This window comes from Acinonyx jubatus, chromosome C1 (genome assembly GCF_027475565.1).
Source record: "Acinonyx jubatus isolate Ajub_Pintada_27869175 chromosome C1, VMU_Ajub_asm_v1.0, whole genome shotgun sequence".
Taxonomy (NCBI): Eukaryota; Metazoa; Chordata; class Mammalia; order Carnivora; family Felidae; genus Acinonyx; species Acinonyx jubatus.
Genome location: NC_069381.1, coordinates 207458150 through 207483642, shown reverse-complemented (window position 1 = coordinate 207483642; position 25493 = coordinate 207458150). Strand labels below are relative to the sequence as shown.

Genomic DNA, 25493 nt, shown 5'->3' with positions numbered 1-25493 from the left:
CTCCATTATTTACTATTTGGCTCCCATGCCATATTTTAAGTTTCATAAATATGGAGGTCAATTCTGGGTAATTCACTATTGGATTACTCAGAGACTAGATTAGTCCATGGTATGCAGTCACATGTGAAGAGAATTAAAGAAAAAATGATTAGCAGAACATGAGATAAGAAACAGACAAAGAAGTAAATGCCAGATGGCATAGATGTTCCAAGCCAGGGCAGCTAGGAAAATTGTTCTGCCATCAACTGCAAACAGGAGAGTTAGGGAGTCAGGTTTCTTATAGGGACTGGAATTGGGAAAGGCGGGGGTTTGGGTTTAGACCCCAAGAGTTTTATGGTGACAGCAGGAGACCTAAGAATAATAACTAACAGAAAAGTGAGAAGCCAAGCTCCAGAGAAAGGTCAAAGCTTAAGCTGTGGACCATTGTGTCATCCCTCTGGGTGGTAATTAATGCCCCAAGAGTTAGTGAGCTCTCCGAGGAAAATGACTGAAGAAGGAGGAAAGAGCAACACCCTGAGGTCAGAACTAGAGGGACTATTCCAAGTGAGGTTATCAGAGGAGGAAAAGCTATTCAGAAAAAGAGACCTTTCTTCCCCACCCCCTCACGCCTCCCCCAGCATCCCCAGACCGCTCAGAAGTATCTTTCAAACTCTGATCAGGTACACAGTCTCCTGCCAGGCCTTCCCCAGATAGAAGCTCCCACTCCTCCAGGGTGATACCTGCCCTGGATCGCCATTGATCAAAGCGCCCACTTTCTTTATCACAGTCCTGTGAATGCTTATCCTCCCCTATTATAGTTTAATTTCCAAAAGGGCACAGACCATTTTTGCTCATTATGATATTCCAAGTGTCAACCATATAAAGAGTTCAATGAACCTTTGCTGACCGAATATTAATAGAAAGAGATTAGAGACCTAGGAGGGAAACAAGAATGATGTATCATATACAATGACTAATGAAAAATTGGCAAATATGCAAAGATCCAGAAAAAATATTCCAATAGAAAACATCGTCTAATTCGTACTTGGGGCATTTGAGTGGCTCAGTCGGGTTAAGCATCCAACTTCGGCTCAGGTCATGGTCTCACAGTTCGTGGGTTCAAATCCCACGTCGGGCTCTGTGCTGACAGCTCAGAGCCTGGAGTCTGCTTCAGATTCTGTATCTCCTTCTCTTTCTGCCCACCACCCACCACTTTCTGTCTCTCAATAATTAATAAACATTAAAAAAAATTAAATTGTACTGCATTCTTTTAACAACAACTGTGATGTATCAGTTGCCAACTCTGTGAAGAGATTAGCCCTCAACAAACATTTTCTTATTTGAACCTTGGAATGACCTTCAGAAGGGGCTCTAGTTGTCCTCACATAATAGATGAAACTCAGTCCCACAGCAGTTAGATGGCTTGTCCAAGTTTGCTCAGTAAGATGGCACACAATTCCAGTTCTGTGTCTAGACCTCTGGGACTAACCAACCATAAGCTACTGCTTTCTCCAATCTAAATTACTTTTGGAAATAAATAAATAAATAAATAAATAAATAAATAAATAAATAAATAACTGAAGGCATTGGGTAGCCATGTGTGGGTTACTAAGAGTTTATTTCTCCCTCCTCCTTCCATATCAAAACTCAGTTTCTGTAACTTGGATCTCTCTCTATATATAAAGAAATAAGTGTAAAAATAATGCAGAAGGATCATTCTTCATTGTTGAGGACACTCAGGCAATTTTAAGAGAAAACGTGCCATTATTATTTCAAGGTTGTGAACACACAGCACATTCATTAGTAGATCTTCTTCTGAAATAAGTAAATCGGCAACTAAAAATAGCAGATTAAATAAATGAGCCATGGAGGAACCTGATGAGTTTTTCTCTTTCCCCCCTCAACAAGTGACTCTCTCAGCAGGGAGATTATATTCAGAAAGCTTCAAAATTATTCCATTTTCAAGTACGTATTTTTCCTTCTGGCATTCCTCTGTCTCTCATGGTTTGACTAAACCATTAAACCCAAATCTAGCTCTTCACAGGTTAAAATTGCCTAACCTATGATGCTAAGTGGTTTATTGGAGGCTGAATTTTTATTCTGTTTATTTGGCTCTTCATATATTTGGGGGAGAAGGAGGCAGGGAGAGGGAAAACAGGAGGAGGAGGGAAGAGTTACATGCTGTTCAATACAGAAGAGGCCTTCAGATCGCATGAGTTAACTGTTTACAAAAACTGAGGCTGGGAGCTAGTGGGTGATTTGACCACACAGCCAGGGGGCTCAGAAGTGAGATTTGAACCTCCTTACCACCCAGATGAGGTCACTGAAAGAGAGGTGAATAAATGTATGGACCAGGATTCAGTAGAATAAGAACAAGAAAGTACGTAATTTTACCAACTTGCAGTAGAGCACTGACTAATGAGGACTTTGGGGTCAGAGAGCCTGGCTCAAATCCTAGTTCTCTAGCTAGGCAAATTATTGACCCCGCTAAGCTGAGGAAAAGAGAAAATATGTGTTTTATTATAGCTAATGTTTATTGGGAATTTGCTATGGGCCAAGTACTGTTTTAAGCACATTACATATATGGCCTCTTAAATCCTACCTTGTATGTCTAGTGGTTTAATTCAGATAATATATATTAGGGCCTTACCCCAGGGCATTCTCAATGAATATAGAATTATTTTGTCAATAATTCAATATGATAGATATTAATTATGTCTATCAACAAAATAGATGGGGAAACTTTGTTTTAATCATTAACATTATCAGGTGAGCTATTTCTTTAATTATGAATAAAATTCAGATTTTAAGTTTATATAGTGAACGAGTACTCTCATTAAAGAAAGCTCTCTTCAAAATATTTCTTCGAAGGCATTGAAAGATTTAGGTTTCATTTTAAGTCTCACTTCTTTCTTCTGCCATTTTCTGTACCATAGAGAAGACAGTCAGTGTCCAAGGGATATGAAATAACCAAAGGGGAAGTCTTTCTAGCATTTTCCACTGAGTAAGCAGGTCCAAAGAGCTGTTGACTTTCTTCACTCCTGGGATAGGACAGAATAAGGTCTTTGCATATTTTCAGTTATTATTTATTTTAAAAATAGGGGGGCGCCTGGGTGGCGCAGTCGGTTGAGCATCCGACTTCAGCCAGGTCACGATCTCGTGGTCCGTGGGTTCGAGCCCCGCGTCGGGCTCTGGGCTGATGGCTCAGAGCCTAGAGCCTGTTTCCGATTCTGTGTCTCCCTCTCTCTCTGCCCCTCCCCCGTTCATGCTCTGTCTCTCTCCATCCCAAAAATAAATAAACGCTGAAAAAAAAATTAAAAAAAAAAATAGGTACAAACACCCTTAAAGTAGAAGACTTGACAGATTGATCTTTCTGGGCTCATTTTTCTGTTGGAGAAGTTAAATGCAGGAGAAATCTAACAGGTTAGCCAGCTCTCGTCAACATCTGCCCCATCATGAGACAGCATCTATCACAGCCGTGGGGATCTCGCAGTGGAAAGCGTCAGGCTGATGCCTTTGGATGTCTCCATCTCTGCCTCTCAGTGTTTCACCAGGAAACCATGCCAATCCAGCCACCACCTTTCTGAGAGTCTCAAGTGATTTGTGTCTGATCTCTGTCCTCTTCCTAAGGCTGACCTTGGACAAGAATAAGTAATAGTTGCTTTCTTTTCTTGACCTATGTTGTTGCAACCCTAACGCCTTGTGCTCTGAATATCCAGAAAGTAGAAGAGGTCCAGTGGCTGCTTTTTTGAGGAGTGAGCTTTGAAATGGCTTCGAAGTGATGGTAGTCAGAGCACTTATTAAACTACACTGCGAAGTATTATTAACTGGTATGTTCATTTGATGCTTCCATTTTTAAATCTCTAACATTGTTATGGTGCGGAGTGAACAAAGGCTCTGATTTACTGATGGGTGTTCCACATTTTAAAGAGCACAGGCAAGGGGCAGTAGAAGCTGACAATAGGGATTTCTTTCAGCGTTAACACAAATAGATTTCCTTTGAAAAATTAAAATACTGTGTTGTATGAAAGGAGAGAAGGTTACACTCCCCTTGACAAGGATGGAAGAGGCCCTCGGGCCTGACAACACGCATATGGTTAAGGCATTGCCACCTACTTCATGGCATCTAACCAACGTTTTTCCTCTTGCACTGTTGGTGGGAATGCAAATTGGTGCAGCCACTCTGGAAAACAGTGTGGAGGTTCCTCAGAAAATTAAAAATAGACCTACCCTATGACCCAGCAATAGCACTGCTAGGAATTTACCCAAGGGACACAGGAGTACTGATGCATAGGGGCACTTGTACCCCAATGTTTATAGCAGCACTCTCAACAATAGCCAAATTATGGAAAGAGCCTAAATGTCCATCAACTGATGAATGGATAAAGAAATTGTGGTTTATATACACAATGGAGTACTACGTGGCAATGAGAAAGAATGAAATATGGCCCTTTGTAGCAACGTGGATGGAACTGGAGAGTGTGATACTAAGTGAAATAAGCCATACAGAGAAAGACAGATACCGTATGTTTTCACTCTTATGTGGATCCTGAGAAACTTAACAGAAACGCATGGGGGAGGGGAAGGAAAAAAAAAAAAAGAGGTTAGAGTGGGAGAGAGCCAAAGCATAAGAGACTCTTAAAAACTGAGAACAAACCGGGGTTGATGGGGGGTGGGAGGGAGGGGAGGGTGGGTGATGGGTATTGAGGAGGGCACCTTTTGGGATGAGCCCTGGGTGTTGTATGGAAACCAATTTGACAATAAATTTCATATATTGAAAAAAAAGAAAAAGAAAAATTAAAATACTGATAATACAGGCCAAGTGGATTAATTTAACTGTTATAATGTACATCATAAAATGTTTCTTCTCCTTGAAGAAAAATGTCACCTCAGAGTTTCATTCATGGAAAAGAGCTTTAAAATGGAAGTCCATAAGAAGGTGTAGTTACATTCACACGAAAAATGGACGCACGTAACTTTTGAGAGACATACCCCAAATTAGAGTCACTCTGTATGGTTAAGGAAGAAGGCAGCATAATTAAATGATTTCATTCACAGGCCTTGGTGTCTTTAAAACCAAATCAAAAGCCAGGAGCCTCTCAGCAACTTGGGGAAGAAACTCAAATCTCTCTGAGCCTCAAGGTCCTTCACCCTCAAAATAACAATTTCTGTGAAGATCCTTATCTTTAACTCGTACCTTGTAGCATTGCAATAAGGATTAAATTAAAAGGTTTAAAAAAGAGAGAAAACTTCAGCACATTTTCTAGCACATTCTAAGCATATAAAAAATAGTAGCTGTACCTATTAATACTGCAAGATGCAGAACGAAAACCACACCTTAGATTAGAACATTTGCTAAAGAGAATTTGTCTTCACAGATCTGAAATGGTTTCAATCCACTAATTTCAAGCGAAGGCATGCAATGTACGATTTCCCTTTGGAGTGTGCTTCAAATAGTAACAACGAAAAGCACGTACTGAGAGGATAACCTTCCGTCTGCGCGCCACAATGTGTGACAGTCGTCCTCTCCCCGAGTACTCGTGATCCCACCCCGTGGGTATTATTTTCCCCACCCACAGGTGTGGAAGCTGAAACTCAGAATTGAGGTCAACTGCCCGAGGTCATTCTGCCACCAATGGCTAAGCTAGGATGTCAACTCAGACCCACTCATAGAGGTGCTCTTCAGCTCTGTCCCGTGATGGAAGTAAAAGTGAATGGCAGTGAGGAGGGGGCTGGAGCAAGAGACGTTTTCTACTTTAAATAAAGTTAATCTAGATCAGTGGTTCTCAATTTGGGAGAAGGGTGGGGCTCAAAATACCCTTGCGCTCTAAAAAAAAGTATTGGGGACCTCACAAAGCTTTTGTTTACAGGGATTTTGCTTTCTAACGTTTTACTTTTTTCAAATTCCCAATTAAAGCTAAGAAAATTGGGGGGATTATTTATTTATTTCAAAATGACAGGTCCTATTTTAAAATATTTTAAAGCAACAATAAACACATTAAATGTCAACATGCATCTTTTTACACGTTTTTATTTAAGCTCCAGTTAAGGTACAGTGTAATAGGACTTTCAGGTGTAGAGTATAGTGATTTAACAATTCCATACATCACCTGGTGTTCATCACAAGGTCACTGCTTAATCCCCATCACCTGTTTAACCCATCCCCTCATCCATCTCTGCTCTGGTAACCATCTGTTGTTATCTATAATTAAGAGTCTCTTTCTTGGTTTCTCTCTCTCTTTTTCCCCTTTACCCTTTTGTTTTGTTTCTTAAATTCCACATATGATTACATTCCACATAGGAATGAAATTATATGGTATTTGTCTTTCTCTGGCTTATTTCACTTAGCATTATACTCTCTAGCTTTACCCATGTCATTGCAAATGGCAAGGTTTCATTCTTTTTGATGATTGTATATGTGCATATATATACATATATACATAAACATACCACATCTTTATCCAAAAAAATGGCTATAATCAGCAACACAGGAATTAATATGAAATTTTATGTAAAGTTAAATTGGTTTCAAAAGAAACACCTCTTTTAGTGAAAAGAGTGATGTCATTTTACATTTTTAGCACATCTCCTTAACGTCTAACTTGGCAGAAGGCACCTAGACCCTGCCATGGGCTTCGGCCCATGGCCGGTCTTGCTGTGACACCGCACATGGGCCCTGGAGGACTCCACAGAGGATTTGAGAGACTGTGAGAGTGAAATGGACAAGTAATGTCTTCCTGCTATTATGGAAATTGTTTGCGGGCCTCTCTGGAAGATTTCAGGGTTCCCTTGGTAGGCCAGCCCGCACTTTGAGAACCACAGTTCAGGTAAAATCCGTAAGAGAACTGAAAAGCTGTGTTGCTAACTTTAGTCCACAGTCATAGCCCAAGTTCATCATTCAAATACCTACTTATCCATAGTATGTCTTTTTGTGTGCTGTTCTAGAAAAGAATGATGGAAATCTGTCATCTCTAGATGATAATAAACATCGAGTGGGAAGATTTAAAAGCAAATAACATTTCTTGGTGAAAACAAGACGTGTTATGGGAAAATGTGTCAGAATTATATTTGGCTAACTCACAACTGAGACAAAAATTAATGCATTTTTATCTTTATAGCATAAGACAATCCTTTGTTATACAAATAAAATGTAATCGAAGTGCCATTCTATTTTTGTGGCATTAACCAAACTGATTAAATCTGTTTTATTGCTTAAGTGAAGGTAGTAGTCAAATATTAGCAGACATGCACCCTAATAAAGTAGAGGGCACCAGCAGAGCACTGGAAATCTTATGTAAGTTGGAAAAAATCTCGTGGAATGTTTGGGCAATGTTAAGACACATTAGAAATTGAATTGTTTGGTTATTCATGAGATTGCATCTTCAAAATGTCTTGTCTCAGAAATAGAATTTTTCTTCCGTACTTTAAAATCCAAGCCCAGAAACAAGTCATTTGTAAATCATATTTGGTTTTGTTAATTCATTTATTCAAATTTGTTTTGCTTTACTGTACTGTTTCTAAGTGGAAAATGATTATCACGAGGCACTTTAATTATTCCCGATAATTTTAAAACTTGACATAATATGTTAGGTATTCTAGAAAAATTGAGCCCTATTTCACAGACACATTAGCAAAGCTGAAGCTTAAGAATCATCATTTCAGGGCACCTGGGTGGCTCAGTTGGTTGAGCGTCCGACTTTGGCTCAGGTCATGATCTCGCGGTTTGTGGGTTCGAGCCCCACTTCGGGCTCTGTGCTGACAGCTCAGAGCCTGGAGCCTGCTTCGAATTCTGTGTCTTCCTCTCTCTGCCCCTCCCCCACTCGTGCTCTGTCTCGCTCCCCTTCAAAAATAAACATTAAAAAAATTTAAAATAAATGGTATTACAAAAGAATCATTTCAGTAGCAATATTGCACTAAAAGGAAAAAACAGTACATTTTTTAAGATTGAAAATATTCATAGAGTGTACAAGAGCACCAGCTCTAAAATGAACTTTGAGCCTCAATGCCAAATGAACCATACCCCAAAATAGTCATTGGAAGTTTCCCCATGTTGGACATCAGGGAAGTTTCCAGATGTAGGACTTGATGACAGAAGAAGCATCAGTTTCAATACCATTGCATTCCTCTAAAACCAACTCCTGGTTGACTATTTTACATGTTCTAGAGGTGCTATTATCATGCAAGGTGGTTTTTTTTTTTTTTTCCAGTATCCAGATGCTCTGAGGTAAAGAAAACACGAAAAACAGGTTTTTCAGAAAAGAATCACTGGTTTAACTAGAAAACCTGACCTTGTAACACTAAGAAGGTTTTCTGGATTCCCTTAGGTTCTTCGAAGCAACAGTCTGCTAGAGTCTACAGACTACTGGTTACAGAATCAGAGGACGCCGTGCCAGATTGGTTTTGTGGAAGACAAGTCTGAAAACTGCGCTTCCGTAAGTAAACACAACTCTCAGGGTCTGGGCTGAGAAAGCAGGGAGTCTGGCAGGTGTGCTCCTGGGAAGGACGCAAGTTTCATAACTCATTAAATACAAGGTTAGGAAAGTATCATTTTGAAAACACGCCACTGGTTCATACGGACCGTTAACACAGAAACACGCAGACCTCATGTTTCTCCTCCCGTTTTGCTCATTTCGACCGGTAAACTAACCCGATCACTTCTCTGAAAAAGAAAAACGATGTTTATATTTTCAAAAATGCCTGAGAAAGAGATTCTGAAATAGGATCGTATGATGAGAAATAAAAGACCATTCAGGGAGCTCTCTTGGATTCTTTCCAATATATTTTATAACTGCTGCTGGTTAGTATTTTCCAACACAAAAACCGTGTAAAAGTATTCTACCATTCTTACAAATTATAGTCATCATTTGAAAACCTTTCCAGCCTAGGAAATATACAGGCATGCATTTTAATATACTAGAGCTGTGCTTTCCATACAAAACCTTCGTTTTCAAGGAAGAGATGTTCTTATAGACACATAAAATTCTTAAGGCGTAGAGTGGGAGCACATATTATTGATACGAAAAATCAGTGTTATGAATTCTCCTTCCTGTAGGAGATACGCTCCCTCCTGTATGTTCTACAGAGTGATATGTTTCATTGTAATTGAAATCACCTAGCTCTGTAGGACTCTTAATGACAGAGATTGGGGAAGAGTATTTCCAACGTGGAGAGAAATGTAATTCTCATGACTAAACTGTGAACTTCAGCTTTGAGCTATTCTTGGAGGTAAGTTGAATGCCAGAATTTCTGTTAAAAGGGAAAAAAAATAAAACACAAAAGAAGGAAGCTAAAAATGGGGTGAAGAAGCTTTTTATATAAAACGGGCAGCACCAGAACTGGCAGACGGAGGATGTGAAACATTTTACACCATAGAGTCTCGTAGCACAAGGAAAGCCGAGTCCATTCAACACACTTATTTCCATCTCTTTGTTTAGGCAAATGATTTTGATTCCACTGCTTTTAGGACTTTTAATCCATTATCCAGAAAACTAGTTGGTGTCTAAAAATCTTTGGGGAAAAGAGAAAGGGTTACGTGGCAAATAATTTGACAGTGATCCATCCTTTGCAAATTCACTTCTGAGATGAGTTAGAAAATACAGGCATTTATGGATACAGATCTCTAATCACATCGTGAAAGGGAGAGAAGTGGAACGTAAAAGCTATCCAGCTACATTCTGGAAAATGTTGTCATCCAAGTAGCTCCTGTTTAAGAAGTCTCCCACTTAGGGCCGCCTGGGTGGCTCAGTCGGTTAAGTGTCCGACTTCGGCTCAGGTCATGATCTCGTAGTTCATGAGTTTGAGCTCTGCATCAGGCTTTGTGCTGGTGGTACAAAGCCTGCTTGAGATTCTCTCTCTCTTGCGCGCGCGCGCATTCTCTCTCTCTCCTTCTCTACCATTTCTCTCTCTCCTTCTCTACCATTTCCCATTTGCTCTCTCTCTCAAAATAAGTAAACTTCAAAAAAAAGAAATGCTAAATTTATAACCAGATTTAAGATTACCCTTGGCTCTCCCTAAGTGAAGAGAACTCTCCTCACACTCCCCACGAACCCCAATGGACTCAAATTTGGGCTTAAAACCATATGACTTCCTTTCCTAATTCATTGTCCCTTTATAGTGTCCGATGACATCAGTGAAGTTGAGCTGAATCATCGTTCCTTTACAGTTCTTTCTATTCTTTCCAAAAGGAGAAAAACCTAAACACTAATAAAAGGCATACTGGAAGATTTGTTTCCCCACAATGTTTATAAAAATTGTCCATGACTCTAAACCTAAAAGAAATGTCAAAATCCCTATAGCAAAGTAGCCCTTATCTCTCAAAAGAATCGTCTACTCCTTTTTTCTTAATGTCCGAGTCCTTTCTCTCTTTCCGACTTGGCACATATTTCTAGGGAAGGAAGAAGAAACACAGTCCAGAGTTAGACATTGCTGAAGGGAGGTGACGATCCAGAGGAGAAACAGAGGTGAACTATGGAGATTCCTGACCAGAGGGGCTCCTGGGTGGCTCAGTCGGTTAAGCGGCCGACTTCAGCTCAGGTCATGATCTCGCGGTCCGTGAGTTCTAGCCCGGCGTCGGGCTCTGTGCTGACAGCTCAGAGCCTGGAGCCTGATTCAGATTCTGTGTCTCCCTCGCTCTGACCCTCCCCGTTCATGCTCTGTCTCTCCCTGTCTCAAAAATAAATAAACGTTAAAAAAAAAAAGAGAGATTCCTGACCAGAAAGTGGTCAGGGAAACAGTACTTAATTGCTTTTCAAAAACAAATTCTCCATAGCAGGATGAAAGTGAAAGTTGAATTTAAAGGAAAAACGACTGTATTTTAAAATATCATCCTCATTCAAGTTTCATTTAAAAATGTAGTGTAATAAAATCACCCCAAATCGAAATCTCTTTTCCAATAATCACAACAGAATCTGAGGAGCCTGTAGCGAAGTTGGCTTATATTTTATTGCTTTGTACTCTGTTCATGGCTCTATGTTAATCATCGCTCCTTTAACTCATTTCTTCCCGATCAAAATTAACAGCCAACTCTTTCCATTCCAATTAGATTGGCTTGGTATCCATTCTACTGAACTAAAAGTGTCTGAACATGCAGTCCTGAGGACTAAGAACTTTGTGAGCCAATGTCTTCTGAATTCAAGATGGCCACATAAAATTTTTATTGAATGACAAACTCAGGCTTGGAGAGCCATCAGGAGCCATCAGGCTTGGAGACCCATTGTGCACTTGGGTCAGTATGGCTGTTTGTTCTCAACCCTTAAGCAATGAGGGTTTGGTGTTTTTTTTTTTGTCATTATTTCAATAGAGAGCTACGTTCATTTCCCAGCTAAAGTGAAGAGTCTAAATGAGAAGTAATTTGAGGCAGTCAGAAATACAGTAGGCGTGCCAAACACAAACAGCTTGCCCAGAAGTCTGGCTCCAGAAGTGCCCTACAAGTTACCCTCAAAAATTTTTGATAAGCTATCAAATATAAACAATATGCTTATGTTTTTCCAAAGAGACTTATCCTTTCAAATTACATAATTTCATTCTCTTTCTAATTTGCCAGACTGGAAAAAAAAAACAAAAACAAACCCTTACACTAACATTAACTTTCAGGGTGTTTTTTTTTTAACCTGATTATTTAAGAGAAGGAAATGTGGAAAAGAATAATGGAAATGGAAGCCAATTTCTAAACCCAACAGCTGAGTCATTATCTTAATAGAGGTTCTTAACACAAAGGGTAGGGATTGGACTTTTCAGGACTCGTGACTTTTTTTAATTAAAAACTAATTTAGTTACTTTCTAATCCACTATTACCCTTTGCTATTTACTCAAATTTAATTTTTTTTATATCAGGAATCCTCTTTTGATTTAATGCTTCATTAAAATTACCTTGACAATTCACATTATTTCTATTTATAGCTACTGTCAGACTCTTTCCTTACTGATCATTTTAAGACTTGGCTATCACCCTCCAAATAAATTATACCCTCTAGCATGCATTTTAATTGACGAATCACAGTATTTGAAAATGTGCTACATTCGCCTTAAATTTTTAAATAAATTAAGTTCTTAGGCAGGCTTCAACATTCCACACATGATATTACAAAACTAAGAAGATATTTGGCAGGTGTTCGGTGGGTCTCTGATGTCAATGCAACCCAGTGGCAACAATGACAAAACGATATCTCAGATGACAGCTCTTTATTCTGTATTATTTCTCCAAATATTTCTATATTGAATCTATTCTAAAATTAAACAAAAATAAGTTAAGGAAAAGACAAACACCCACTTGATACGGTGATCTACAGAAAAATCTAGACTCACATGATCAAGGAAAAATATAATTATAGATCTATGAAGGGACATTTTACATTATTTAGTCCAGATATTTACCAACTTTTCATGTGTTTTTTCCTTTAAAAATCAAGTTTGGAACTTTTTAAAAAATTATTTAATTTTAGACATACAGAAAAATTGCAAGAATTCCTAGAATTCCCAGATTCCCCATATGCTAACGTTTCACTACGTTTGCTCATCCTTTCCTTTGTGTGTATGTATGCATCTGTGTGCATGTGTACATATAGGATTTTTTTTCTAAAATTTTTGAGACTGAGTTGCAGACACAATGCCCCTTTATCTTTACATACTTCAGTGCAGGGCTTAAATATTTATAATGAGGATTGAACCCAGAGCTGCAGAAACTCTTGTTCAGGTTCCTCATTTGGTACCCACTGCACAATAATTTTCCTTAAATATTTATGCAACAGTTTTCAAGAAGTTAAATGTTACCCCCATAAAAGTGAAAAATCCAGTGCTGATGGAAGAAATCAGCCAGACTGAGCAAAATGAAAGCCCTGTATTTAAGCGCACCAACACTCTTCTCAGGAGGCGGCTTAAGTACCGTCAAGGTTGAGTTGCATACGTGAGGGAGCTCTCAGCTTGCACCTGTGGTAGAATATTCCTTCCAGCTTCATGCAGGACTGCTCTTCAAGAAAAGTTCTTCCATCTTGATATATTTCTAGGAGTTTTAGTACCCCCACCTTGATTGATCCAGAAGAACTTTTTGGAGGCTTGCTTCTTAACCCAACCTTAGATAAAACAGGTAAGGCAAGGCAGCGCTAGCAAATCTGATCTGTGTGGACGCACCCTGCCCTGAGCAGTAGCTCCTGAGGCACCTTGTGAAATCCACCAGTCCCAGAGAGAACTTTGACTCTCGGTGAAATAAAAGTTCCATTAAATTTTGCCAAGTCTCTGGAAGCCAATAACTTAGAATGCTTTATGGTGAAGCATGACACAGAGGGATGGTGGAGAAAAGTCTCCCACCAAAGCAATTAGGTGGCTTAACATGCGGAAGAACACATGCAAGAAGCTGAAACCTAGAAATGTGATCAACAAAACTGAGATGGAGCTTTTGATATAACTTAAGGACTATACCTACAGTGTGTGGCGAAATAATACAGTAGTATTATGGGTATAGACTTTAGACCCAGCCCATACATGTATCATGCCGTGCATCTTGAAACTAAGAGGAAGTTTTTACAAGTTTATTTTCCTTGAAACTTGAGTTTGTGTTGTATCACTTATGTTGTGGGAAAAATGCTGCATAATAAAAATTAAGATTATTGACTTTCTTTATTGGCTCAAGAAATTGCAATGTATATCTAAGCATTACTAAGTAAGTGGAATGAGACTTCCAATAATTCATAGCATGAATAGGAATTAAGAGGGCAATCTAGATGGCTATTTGTAGGACTGTTTAAGCTTGATACAACTGTAGACACCAATGTTTCAATGTTTACACTTCAGTAAACAATAGAAACAAAATGAAAAGCCAAGTAACAACTCTATGCATATACGTATATATGAAAGCCTCACAGTATTAATCTCAGTGCATTAAGAGTTGCCACAATTCATTATGAAAAAGTAAAATTTCCAATAGCAAAGTTGGAGAAAAGCCGAACATAAGAAATTCATTGAATAATACGATTGTTAATATAGACATGAAAAGAAGTCAACCTCTCTGATTATCAAAGAGAATCCACTATAACTATTACAGAATTTGTTTCTAATAAACTTGTTAACATTTTAAAAAATATTTACAAAATAAAATGATATAAAATAAAATAAAATAAAATAAAATAAAATAAAATAAAATAAAATAAAATAAAAATGGTTACATCCAGTGTTGATGTAAACACAGTTAAGAAGACACTCAACAACCTACATAAGGAGTGGAAACTGACAAAGTATAATATTTCTGGAGAAAACTTTTGTAATATGTGCTATCCAAAACATTTTAAATATTCATGACTATTCATTCACTTTTAGAAGTGTTTTCTAAAGAAATAGCCGCAGTTGCATGCAGACTGATGTAAAATATGGTTGATGTGCCAAAGTAACATACCTACGGCAACACAGCAGACGACTTAGAATGTGGGGTCTGGAGTCAGGCTGCTTCGATTTGAATACCACCTCCCTTTTTAGCTACATAATCTCTAACAAATTGTTTAGTCTGTGGCTCATATTTCTCATCTGTCAAATGGAGATGCTAATAGTATTTATCTCATGGATTGTAAGGACTAAATGCATTAACATTTCTAAAGTTCTAGAACGGTGCCTGCACAGAGTAAACATTATTAAGTATTCAGTGAACTTAACAGCATATGACGGCAAAACATAGAAAGATCTCGCATACCCCACAGTACAGGAATGGTTAAATACGTGTTGGGTATTTATACCATGAAGATTAATGCATTCTTTGGAAACCAGGTTTGCAAAAACTATTTCAGCACATGGAAATAAAGACTCACAGTATAATTATGCATAAAAAAATAGGCTCCAAAAATTATACATAATATATATTAAGCAGGACACGTTAGTCAATTGAAGGAAGGAAAGCGAAAAATCAAGAACAAGTCCTGTTGTTTGGGCTTAATCTTCCGGATGGATGGAAGTTTCACTCACTGTGGGGGGGAAAGACTGAGGAGAGGGGAACATCGGAAGTGGGAGGAGAAGGATAGTGCTATGGAAAAGAATGTCTTCTAGTTATCCAAGTGGAAATGTCAAGTTGGCAGTTGGGTGTTTAAGTTGGAGTTGTTGGCAAGGGCAGGTTGAGAGATAAGAGACTTGAGGGCCTTCGTGGTTATCCTCAGGGAGGTGAGACACTCAGTCAAAGCAGAGAGGGTGTGTAAGTAGAAAAAAGGCTTTGGTTTGCAGATGAGGATGGGGTCTTCTGGTAAATGTGCTTATACGGTGATCTCCATGTCCCTGACCGCCCCCTGGCCAAATCAAGAGATATTTCATTTAAGCGTGTTAACCTGAGTTTCATATACATAATGGAGTATTTTATGTATCTTGATATTTTTGCCACTAAAAGTACAGTCGTATGAATGGACCTGAGTGTACTTTAAAACCTGGGTGTTCATAACCATTTCTCAACTGTTTTTTTTAATTCATTTTGACAGAAAGATGCTTTATTAAAATAGCTCAGAATAGCTTTGAGTTTCAAATTTCACACGATTCCTGCTATTATAGCAATGTTCCTCTGAGTGGAAAGCCTATCAATCAAGAAAGACCAACAACAATACACAATGTTTCTCATTAAATACCTTTCAGCTTCAAGGATATTGACTACATAATTTCTGTTTCTTCTTAGTGGAACTATTTATTTGGATCAACATGTCTTTCTTAATCAGTTCTTCTAAAATCCCAGGAAAACTAGTTAGAAGTAATAGCATTTTTTTTTTTTTACAATTTAGAGTCTCAGTCTTTTTTTTTTAAATGAGTAAATAATGAGAAGAAGAAATTTAAAAAGTGGGTCTGGCCAATGACTGCTGTAGGATGTCTGGTTTTTAACTCACAGCCTCTGGATACTATTCCCCTCTTTTCTAATGAGACAAGTTCAACCTAGAGGTCTATTAGGAAAGTGCTAAAAAAAGAATTTCTGCTCTTCCGTACTTGAATATTACACTCTTATTAAGACAGAGACAGCCCTCACTTTACATTTCAGACGGTACTGGGAACATTGGCTGGTCCATAAAGTCTGTAATGGTGAAATTGAATCAGAAAGGTATGAAGGCTAAATTCTGCCTCGGGTTTGGTTTAATACAATCATTCACCAGACAGCCTAAGTCAGCAGGGGCTCAAGCGGTTTTATTAGGCACCTAGGGATGAATTCTTCAAAAGTAGGATCTGTGAACCTTTGGCCCTGTTCTTGGATTAGGCTGGATGATTCTTTGCTGCTGGGGGAAGGGGGGCTTTCCTGTGCATTGCAGGGTATGTAGCAGCATCCCTGGCCTCCACCCAGTAGATGCCAGTAGCATCCACTCTCCAGTTGTAACAACCACACAGGCCTCCAGATGTTGCCAGTCTCTCCTGGCTGGAGGTGGTGGGTGAGGGGCGAAGTGACACCTGGTTGCAATTGCTGCTCTAAAGTTTCTCAAGCTTTAACCCCTAGTCTCTCCTGAGGTAGCTCCTATTCATGTGTTTCAACTTGAGCTGTCCCTCACCACTGCACAGGCATGGAAGGAGAGCACCACCTCCACTTGTCCCAAAGGATCCCAGCCCACCTGTTACTCCCATCAATGGCCAAATGCACTGGGAGGAACGACTGAAAATGAAAGTTCATAGGACAGTCAAAAACAGTTCAAAATACCTACCTATTGGTCAAGGTCAACCAATTTATGGCTGCTGCTTCTGCGACACATAGAATTCAGTACCACTGGAACATCCCAGGCAACCAATTTCTAGATTGAGGTATATTACATTTATCGATAACAAATTTTCTTTCTTTTATCAAATATAATGCAATTAGGTAACAGATAACTGGAAAGCATCAAGAAAGAACAGTACCCTAATTCTAATACCTAGTGGATCTACTCTTGGTACCCAGGTTATTTCCTTCCACCCTTTCCCCCACAAACTAGAAAGAACAGACACATCAACTCATCCCAATGCCAAATGGGAATATGGGCCCTGGGTTGAAGGTCTGCTGATTTTTTTTTAAGAGAAGTCAGAAATTTTGTTTTGTACATAAAATCGGATTTCGAAAACTTGGCCAGTAATAAAATTTTAAAATAATAAAACAAAACAGAGCGCATCTGTGGGATGGAATTAGCTGGTAGGACTCCAGTTTGTGACATCTGTCTTTTCAGTTTGTGCATACCTGGTGTCATTCTTGTTACCTGCCAATTTCTATTTGCGTTTGAATTCAGGACTTCTGTCACTAAGCAGTCTTTCAAATACTTTCCAGCTCAAAAATTCTGTTAGTGAAGGACCAAGTAAGTACATTACTAGAACCCCCTTCCTCATTACCCAAATTAGCTTGTCCAGATTTTTACTATGCTCCACAGATACACAATACCATCTTCTGTGGCCTTACTCTCAGAAGATCATTTGGAAAATAAAGTCTTAACCAACCTAGAAGTTAAAGGACAGTGGACATGAATTATGCCAACTTATTTCCTTTGTTCATATGTGTGTGTATATATATTCATGTATGCATATACATATGATATCATATATATATGCATATATATATCATATATATGATATATATTATATATATCATATGTATATATTTCTGTTGAAAGTGTTGTTCTGATAAGTAAACAATTTACTTCATGAATACCCAACCAAAACAGAACAGTCCAAAAGATAAAAGTTAATCCAATAGGCGTATTTGGTCTCAAGCATCCAGTTCAAGACCCTCCACCATTTGGCCTGTCCAGATTTGGCTCCTGATCAACCCTGACTCCCTGTCACCACCCTTTCCCCAAGTTCATTGGAATACTTGCCATTCTCCAAACATCAGTGTCCCTTTGCGCGTGCTGTTTCCTCGCCCTAGCCTACCCTGGAGCCCCAGCCTGCTGCCTCCAGTGTTCTTGCCGATGTTTTTAGTCCAACTGTGTTCATACAAAACAGTCATTTCAACTCTCAAGCATTGCTTATTCGTGACAATTCAGGAAAAAAGTATCGCATCCTTTCTTTCAGATGAATTCCTGTGAAACTCATCGTCGTTTCTTACATCCCTTACTTTAACACTGACAGCTAGTTTGTCTATTACTTCAGTATCGTATTCTTTCAAAGTTGCTTTGTCTTAAAAGAGAACAAATGGTCATCATTCTTGATAAGAGTGCTATTCTCCACTGCATTCCTCTATACTTGAATCTACTTTCCGATTCTTTCAAAGAAATTTTAATGTTTATTTATTTTTGAGAGAGAGAGAGCACGACAGAGCATGAGAAGGGGAGGGCCAGAGACAGAGGGAGACACAGAATCCGAAGCAGGCTCCAGGCTCTGAGCCGTCAGCACAGAGCCCGACGTGAGGTTTGAACTCACGAACCGTGAGATCATGACCTGAGCCGAAGTCAGACGCTTAACCGCGACAGAGCCACCTAGGCGCCCCTGTATTTCTCCATTCTTACACGTATTGATGTTACTCCAAATCTTCTTTTAAAAGCATGTATCAAAACAAAAGAAAAATGTGTTCCTCCTTCTCTTGATCATCAAACTTAAGAACTAATAAAAAGTCTCTGCTACCTGGTTACTCTCTGGCTATCTCACCATTCTGCGGAAATCACTCGCCAAACCCACTGAGATGTTTTCACTGCTTATATTACCTAGCTTTTAGCAGAGCTGACTGAATTCCTACCCCCAGCCAGCTTCTGAAACCTAGCTATTTTCTCCATGACTTCAAGAACATTATTCTTCTACTTGTTTTCCTGCCGCTGTGATCATTAATTCTTTGTCTTACTCCTGGACTTTTGCTCTCCACCACCTGGCACTTCATGGAGGCATTTTCCACAGGTCTGTGTGAAAGCCTGGTCCCTTCTTGCCAACTGCCTTTACTGGATCATTCATCCATACCTCATGGCTTCAGCCACATCTGTATGCCAATGACCACCATCTCTGTACTGTAGGCTTATTTCTAGGTACTCGTTGGATACACTCACCTGAACATCTCAGAAACAACTCAAATTCAATATAACTGGAGGTAAGTATCCAAAAATATGTTCTGCCCTCCAAATTTTCGTTTTCCATCGGTGGTTTTATGATCTACACATTTCCCCATGCTACACTCTTCAGAATCACACTCATCTTTCTCCTTTACTTGTCATCTCTAATTGGTTAACAAAAGCTGTTTTGATTTTTCACTTCTGGCTATGCATGTCCAGCCTTACTGTCGCTGTTTTATTACCTAATGCCCCACATATCTCTTCTAAAGATTTAATATGCAAAAATCACAAGCAAAAACAAAGAGGAAAAAAAAAAAAGTAAAGAAGACCCCAAGGCCTTGGTGTCATTTTCTCCTGAAATGTTTTGCAGCAGACAAATCCCTGGATTTATTTTAAGGTTTTGGTGATATGAATAACTACATTCCCAGTCCCCACTGCCACCCTCAGCATCACAGAGTTTCTCCAGGGGGCTGCTGAGTCAGTTCAGGGTCTAATTCGAGACCGTGGCTCAAGTGTGTAATTGGACTGAATATGAATTCTAAAGGAGCTGATTCACCGTTGCTATCCTGATTTTTAAAGTGCTGTACTAGATGACAATCCGGTGAAGAAACACGTTGACGTTGGCACCCTTTGACATTGGAAGCACACTCACAATATGTATTTGCCAGAGCGTACCGGTAAAAGTACAATATCAACTGGAGAGAGTTCTCTACACCACATGCTGAGCCAAAAGAATGTGCTAGTGTTCCCTTATTCTACCAGACTAAGTAGCTAAGCTTCCTTTTGTGATGTCGCCACGCCCAGTTGCTGGAATAAACCTAAGAAGATATATTGCCCATCCCTCTCACTTTTCAAGCGAGAAGAAAAAAATAGCAGTGGAGAGAAGGGATTGTTCAGGGCTACAGAGTAAATTAGTAACAAGGGTCTAAAGCCCAAATCCACCGGCTCTTAGTGCAGTGAGTACATTATTCAACACTCTGGTGGGTCCCCACCCTTATAAAATATTAGGATAATTGCATCAGAAGGTCATAAAAGGAACGATTTCTTCATGGTAGGGCTACATTTATTTGAGGCATAAGCGATGTGCATTACTAATCCAAGCTGAAGACCCTGAATTAGTATTATTGAAAAATTCCAAGATATTCAGCTTTTTGGTGATTTTTTTTTAGTAACTTTAAGATTGTGTCACATGTTTGTATATAAATTACTGTCAGATTATATCGGACAGCTATCTCGTTACATCATCCATAGGTATAAATGTCATTAAAATCTGATATGTCCGTACCAAGCCACATAGCCCTTGGTCACGTCAAGTGGCATTGCCTATACTACTCATCCGGCTGACATTTATTGGGTCTTACTTTGTGCACACTGCTCTACCAGAATCTCTGAGGGGTATTGAAATGTGAGCAAAGATTCTCTGCATCTTAAGAAGCTCAGAACTCCAGATGCTGATCCCCTCCTCACCCTCCCGGGCTCGTTTTGTTGTTATTTGATTTTTTTAATTTGTTTTTTTTTTGTTTGTTTGGTTTTTTTTTGATTAGGCTAGGTCGTTTTAGTGAAATCTGTTTCCCATTACCGTGTGAACGCTTTGGTGTCACTCCTCAGGGATACACAGCCTTGGGCTTGTGGATAGTCACCTAGGATGACATTGGTCTTAACAGGTCTCTCTTTCACCGTGTCTTTCTCTGATCTTTCTTTTGAGCTGCCTGCTTCATTTGATATTACACCCCATCTGTTTGGCTTTACTATTTTACCAGCTGATGGCTCTATTGCTTTTAACAATGCCCTGGAGTATCAATTGCTCAGCAGTCTGATCCAATTAAATTTAGGCAAGCATAGTTTTTGAGACCACTTTTGAGTTTTGTTCTCATGCCACGAGGGCTCTTCTTAGCTACTTCTTCTTCTGGTTCTCTCTAGTAAAATAGCTGGCCTGTGGTTTCATTTCTTGCTCCTAATTAAGGGGAGCGATTGTTTTTGAGAGTGCCCTTATCTTGAACTTCCACCGATTCTGTTTCAGATGATCTCAGTTCCTTTGGGGAGAGCTTCTGAGCTCTCTTTTCTTATAGACTACATCTCTTACAGGGCAAACCCTCCGAGCCACTGTTCTGAGTACTAGGTGGGACAGTTGCCTCTGGTGTTCTTGGTTTGCCCTGCCCAGTTGGGACCTGTGCTCTACGAGCAGGCCAGAGTGAGGGTGATCGTGCCCTGGTGTCCTCAGTCTGTCATCTCTGGGGTAACACCTGAGTAGGGCCCGGATGAAAGAAAGAAGCAAGCCCCTGACTTCTTGGCTTTACTCACCAAGAGTTTAGTCTCTTCAGTTTGGAGTTAGACGGGATGAGGAATGCTGTCAATCCCTGACTCCTAGTGAGACCCAATAACCCTTGTCTGGGAGGGGAAGGGAACCCAAATGACTCTGTCAAGTTGAACTGGACAAAGGGGCGGCAGGGAAAGGAGAAAGTGAGTTGTGGTTTCAATGCAGCAGATTCTCTCCGTTCTGGGTGTTAGATTTTCTTGAAAACATATTTCTGCATTTTCTGTATGTCCTTAGGACAATTTCTTGAAAATTAATGTGTTTGTTTTTATGGTTTCTGCCAGCTTTGCCTATTTCACCGGGAGTTGGTCCACAGAGTCGTCCCAGACCTGGAACTCACTATGGCTTCTTTTTTCCAGCCCATGTGACTCTATAACACAGAGGTTTGTGAGCCAGACAGGGTCTGGAACTCTAGTCAGGGGTCTCACGTGTCCAGTTAAAGGTAGCTTAACATACTTTAGCATTCAGACTTGTCGAAGGTAGAATGGATATTGTCTTATGCAAGTTAAAGCATCTAATGTCCCTGAAGAAGGATGTCTCATTTTTAAAAATTTATTTATTTTTAATTTATTTGTATGTGGGAGCACCTGGGCAGCTCCGTCGGGTAAGTGTCTGACTCTTGATTTAGGCTCAGGTCATGATCTCACGGTGCGTGAGATGGAATCCCACGTCGGGCTCTGCGCTGACCGCTTGGAGCCTGAGGGACTCCCGGTCCCTCTCTTTCTGCCCCTCCCATTCTTGTGTGCTCTCTCAGTCTCTCAAAAATGAATAAACAAACAAACTTTAATTTCTTTTTATTTAATTTTTTTTAATCGAAGTATAGTTAACACACAATGTTACATTAGTTTCAGGTGTACAATTTAGTGATTCGACAGCTTTATAATTATACTATGTTCACCATAAGCATAGCTACCATCTGGAAGAGCATCGCATTTTTGTGTCAAGTTAACAAGTTAATGTTTGTCAAGATATGTGGAGTCCAACTTCAGAAGATGCTTTTGTTAATTTTATTCTGAAAACATTGAACAAGTGTCACTCGATGTCCAGAACAGCCATGAAAAACTTGTTAAACAGCATTGATTTTTTTTTAATTTTAAGGAATATAACTTCAAAGCGAACCCACAAAATAAACGGTTCCCTTGACATCACATGAATTGATTTGCAATCTAGTCGTTGGCTGGAAGGTTACTTAAACATCAAAGATGATCTGGCAAATGACAATAAATGTCAAATAGCTGAAACTGAGCCCTTCTCAGTAGTACTCTTTGCATAGGAGACCCAATTGTCTACTCTACTTAAACCACCATTTATTCCTACATAATTGTGTTATCAACCTACAAGAGAACTTAGTCATGTATTTTTAAAACACATAGAATTTTTGTGTATTTTCAACCAGAAATTCATGGGTGGATATGTCTGTCGCCAAGAAAATTCTTTGGTCCCTGCAATTTTTGTCTAGTAGCATTGGTGAATACTGTAAGGTAAGTGCAGGCTAAAAACAAAACAAAACAAAACAAAAAACCCTGATATTAATATTAAGGGTTATACTTCATTTATCCAAAATTCCCATTTATCACAAATTCCCAAGTGACCTGGTTTCTGTGAGCAGAAAAGTTTCTTCCAGTTTTAACACTCTTTTCAAATGCTTATTCATTGTTCTTGACAGGGAAGTATTGGAAGAAAGTGATATTTTGCTTAATTGGTGAGAGCACCATAATATTTTTGCCTCTATTTTTTTTCACGCTGACCTTCAGCATGGTATTCTGTTAACTCAGCTGATTGCTGTTGTTGTGATGCTTAGTCTGTGAAGACACATTCTGTCTGAATTACCTAAGAGGCGGAAGGACTAGGGGTGTATTTTCGGTTTACCTTGGTAACTGCAAAGGGAAGTCATCAATCAGTGCCACAGGCTTCAAGCTGTTCTCATGACAACTCAATTTTTTGGCTATTTTTCTTCCTTCAGTAAGCTCATCTGCAAAGATGCCCTTTTTTCTCTGTCCATCATAGCTCGCTCTTACTCATCATCAAGGCAAAGATTCCTTTGATCTAAATAGAAGTGATCGCAAAGAAGAAAAGCATAGAATTGGACCCAAGCCCTGTTCCTGTGCCTGGAAACCGAAGGAGGAATTAATTTTCATAGGCAAGGTCCACTTAGGTTTTAGGTTTTGAAGCCCTTTTCAAAATTAATCAAGGGTGAACATTTTAGACATTGCCTAAAACAAAGCTTCACAAGACATTTAAGATGATACAGAAATAATGGGTTCCCGTGGTGCGTGAAAATTTATGTCACCTCATTTGTTTGAAAATGAAACCACACAAGAACTTGACTAATCTATAATAAACAATATTTATGTAGGATATATATATATATATATTAAGAAATGTGAAATGAATGGACATGATGTTTTTTCTTAGTGCGTAGATAATTATGGGAAAAATTCATGCAGACTTTAAGCTACCTTCCCATCAGTTCTGTAGCCATTTTTTCACTTTCCTATGTATCAGGCTACTCTGTTATGAATATAATGCCTCATTTAAAATTTGAAAAAAAAATAATACTAATTAGCAATGCCAATTAATAACACACACTACCCAAGCAAGATGAAATGGTGGAGAGGCGGGGAGGGCACGCCTGGGTGGCTCAGTTGGTTAAGTGACCAACTCTTGGTTTCTGCTCAGGTCAAGATCGCAGGGTTTTGTGAGTTCCAAGCCCACATGGGCTGTGTACTTACTGTGTGAGCTTGCTTGGGATTCTCTCTCTTTTTCTCTCTCTCTGCCCCTCCCCTGCTCATGCTGTCTTTGTCTCTCTCAGAATAAATAAGTAAACTTAAAAAAAAAATGAAATGAGCAGAGCTTTGCCAGCCAGTCTTTCCAGAGGCAGGTGAAGGAAGGTTTCCTAGCCAGTGTTCCATTCTATAGGCTCCATCCAGTGGGTGCCATGTATTAAGAAGGCAAGACGCTGCATGTTGTTTTAGGGTTTAGACATGATAGGAGGAATGAAAAAAGACAGTAAGCCCAAACACTGCTTTATTTTTTCCTGTGAAGAAATAAATTTCATATGTTAATGATAGAAATAATGAATTCATTACCGATACTGAGTTTTGTGCAAAGTAATGAGCTTTCTAATAAAAGAAGTGTTCAGAGATGGGACAGACACAGAACCACATTGTCGTAGAGGTGATTCAAGCATCTGGTAAATGGCCTCTGCAGGCTTTTCCATCCCAGACTCCTATGAATTTGCGACGCTTTTCAATAAAAAAAAGAACTGATATTTATCGAATACCTCTGGTCTGCCAGGAAACTCTGCTAAGAACATTAGGCAGACTCATTAATTCATATTATATCTCTACAGAGTGGGGATTATTGTTTCCTCCAGGCAAGGCTGACTTGGGTGGTATATCTGAGTCACAATCAGTAAATGGTGAAGCCAGGATTAAGACACGGGCAATCTAACCAAGAGTCCAGTCTTTTCCACACAGTCTGCATACTGTTTCAAGCCATTTCTAACCCTCTGATTTCATAGCAACTGGACAATCCGTCTGTTCCATTATATACAGGACAGAAGCTCTAAAAGTGATTGTCCAATGATTCCATAAGTTTGCATCCTTTTTATTGCTATCATTTTAAGTGCCTGCTTAATAATTTTTCTGCTCATTTATCACCTTTAATACATGAGAACTTTATAATGCTTTAGTTTACAAAGTGTTTCCACAAATAATATTATTTCACTGAATTTATAGAAACCCTAAGAAGTAGCCAGAATAGGTATTGTTATGGAAGAGATATACATGGGTGTTCAAAGGTTTAATGTTAGTCCAGGATCATAAAGTGATGGAGTTGGTGCCTGAAACCATATTTTCTGATTACATTTGCCAAGCAGACTCCTCCTAGCATGTCACTTGCCAATTAAAGGATTAATTGGGAAACTAAGGTCATTTAATTTCATATCTTTGATTTTCTAGAGCGTCAGTTGAAAAAAAGAGTCTGGCTCCCTTCCTGTTTTTGTAAATAAAGTTTTATTGAGACCCAGTCACATCCATTAACTTACGTATTGGCTGCTTCTTCACCACCAAAGAGTTGAGTAGATGCAACAAAGACTTTGTGGCCTGCACACCTAAAATATTTACTGCGTGGCCCTTTACGGAAAAAGTTTGCTAATCTGTATGCTAGAACAAATAGCTAATACTTTGACAGGTAAATACTGCTCTGCATTATTGGTTTAGTATGGATAAAAACAAGACTATTTCTGTTCTATCGAAGGAAAA

The 25493-nt window shown here is 39.2% G+C and overlaps 1 protein-coding gene and 1 non-coding gene across 4 annotated transcripts in view; both read left to right on the top strand.

Annotated features, from left to right (window-relative positions):
- SPHKAP (SPHK1 interactor, AKAP domain containing) overlaps nucleotides 1–25493 on the top strand; it is a 159952-nt gene that overhangs the window by 51314 nt on the left and 83145 nt on the right. For all 3 annotated transcript variants that reach the window (XM_027048610.2, XM_027048603.2, XM_027048619.2), the window contains exon 3: nucleotides 8304–8411. In XM_027048610.2, coding sequence (XP_026904411.1) covers nucleotides 8304–8411 — 108 coding nt within the window. The remainder of the gene's footprint in view (nucleotides 1–8303; nucleotides 8412–25493) is intronic.
- On the top strand, nucleotides 3997–4121 carry LOC113598382 (U6atac minor spliceosomal RNA). The gene has a single exon (XR_003419046.1). It is a non-coding gene; the product is annotated as a U6atac minor spliceosomal RNA (small nuclear RNA).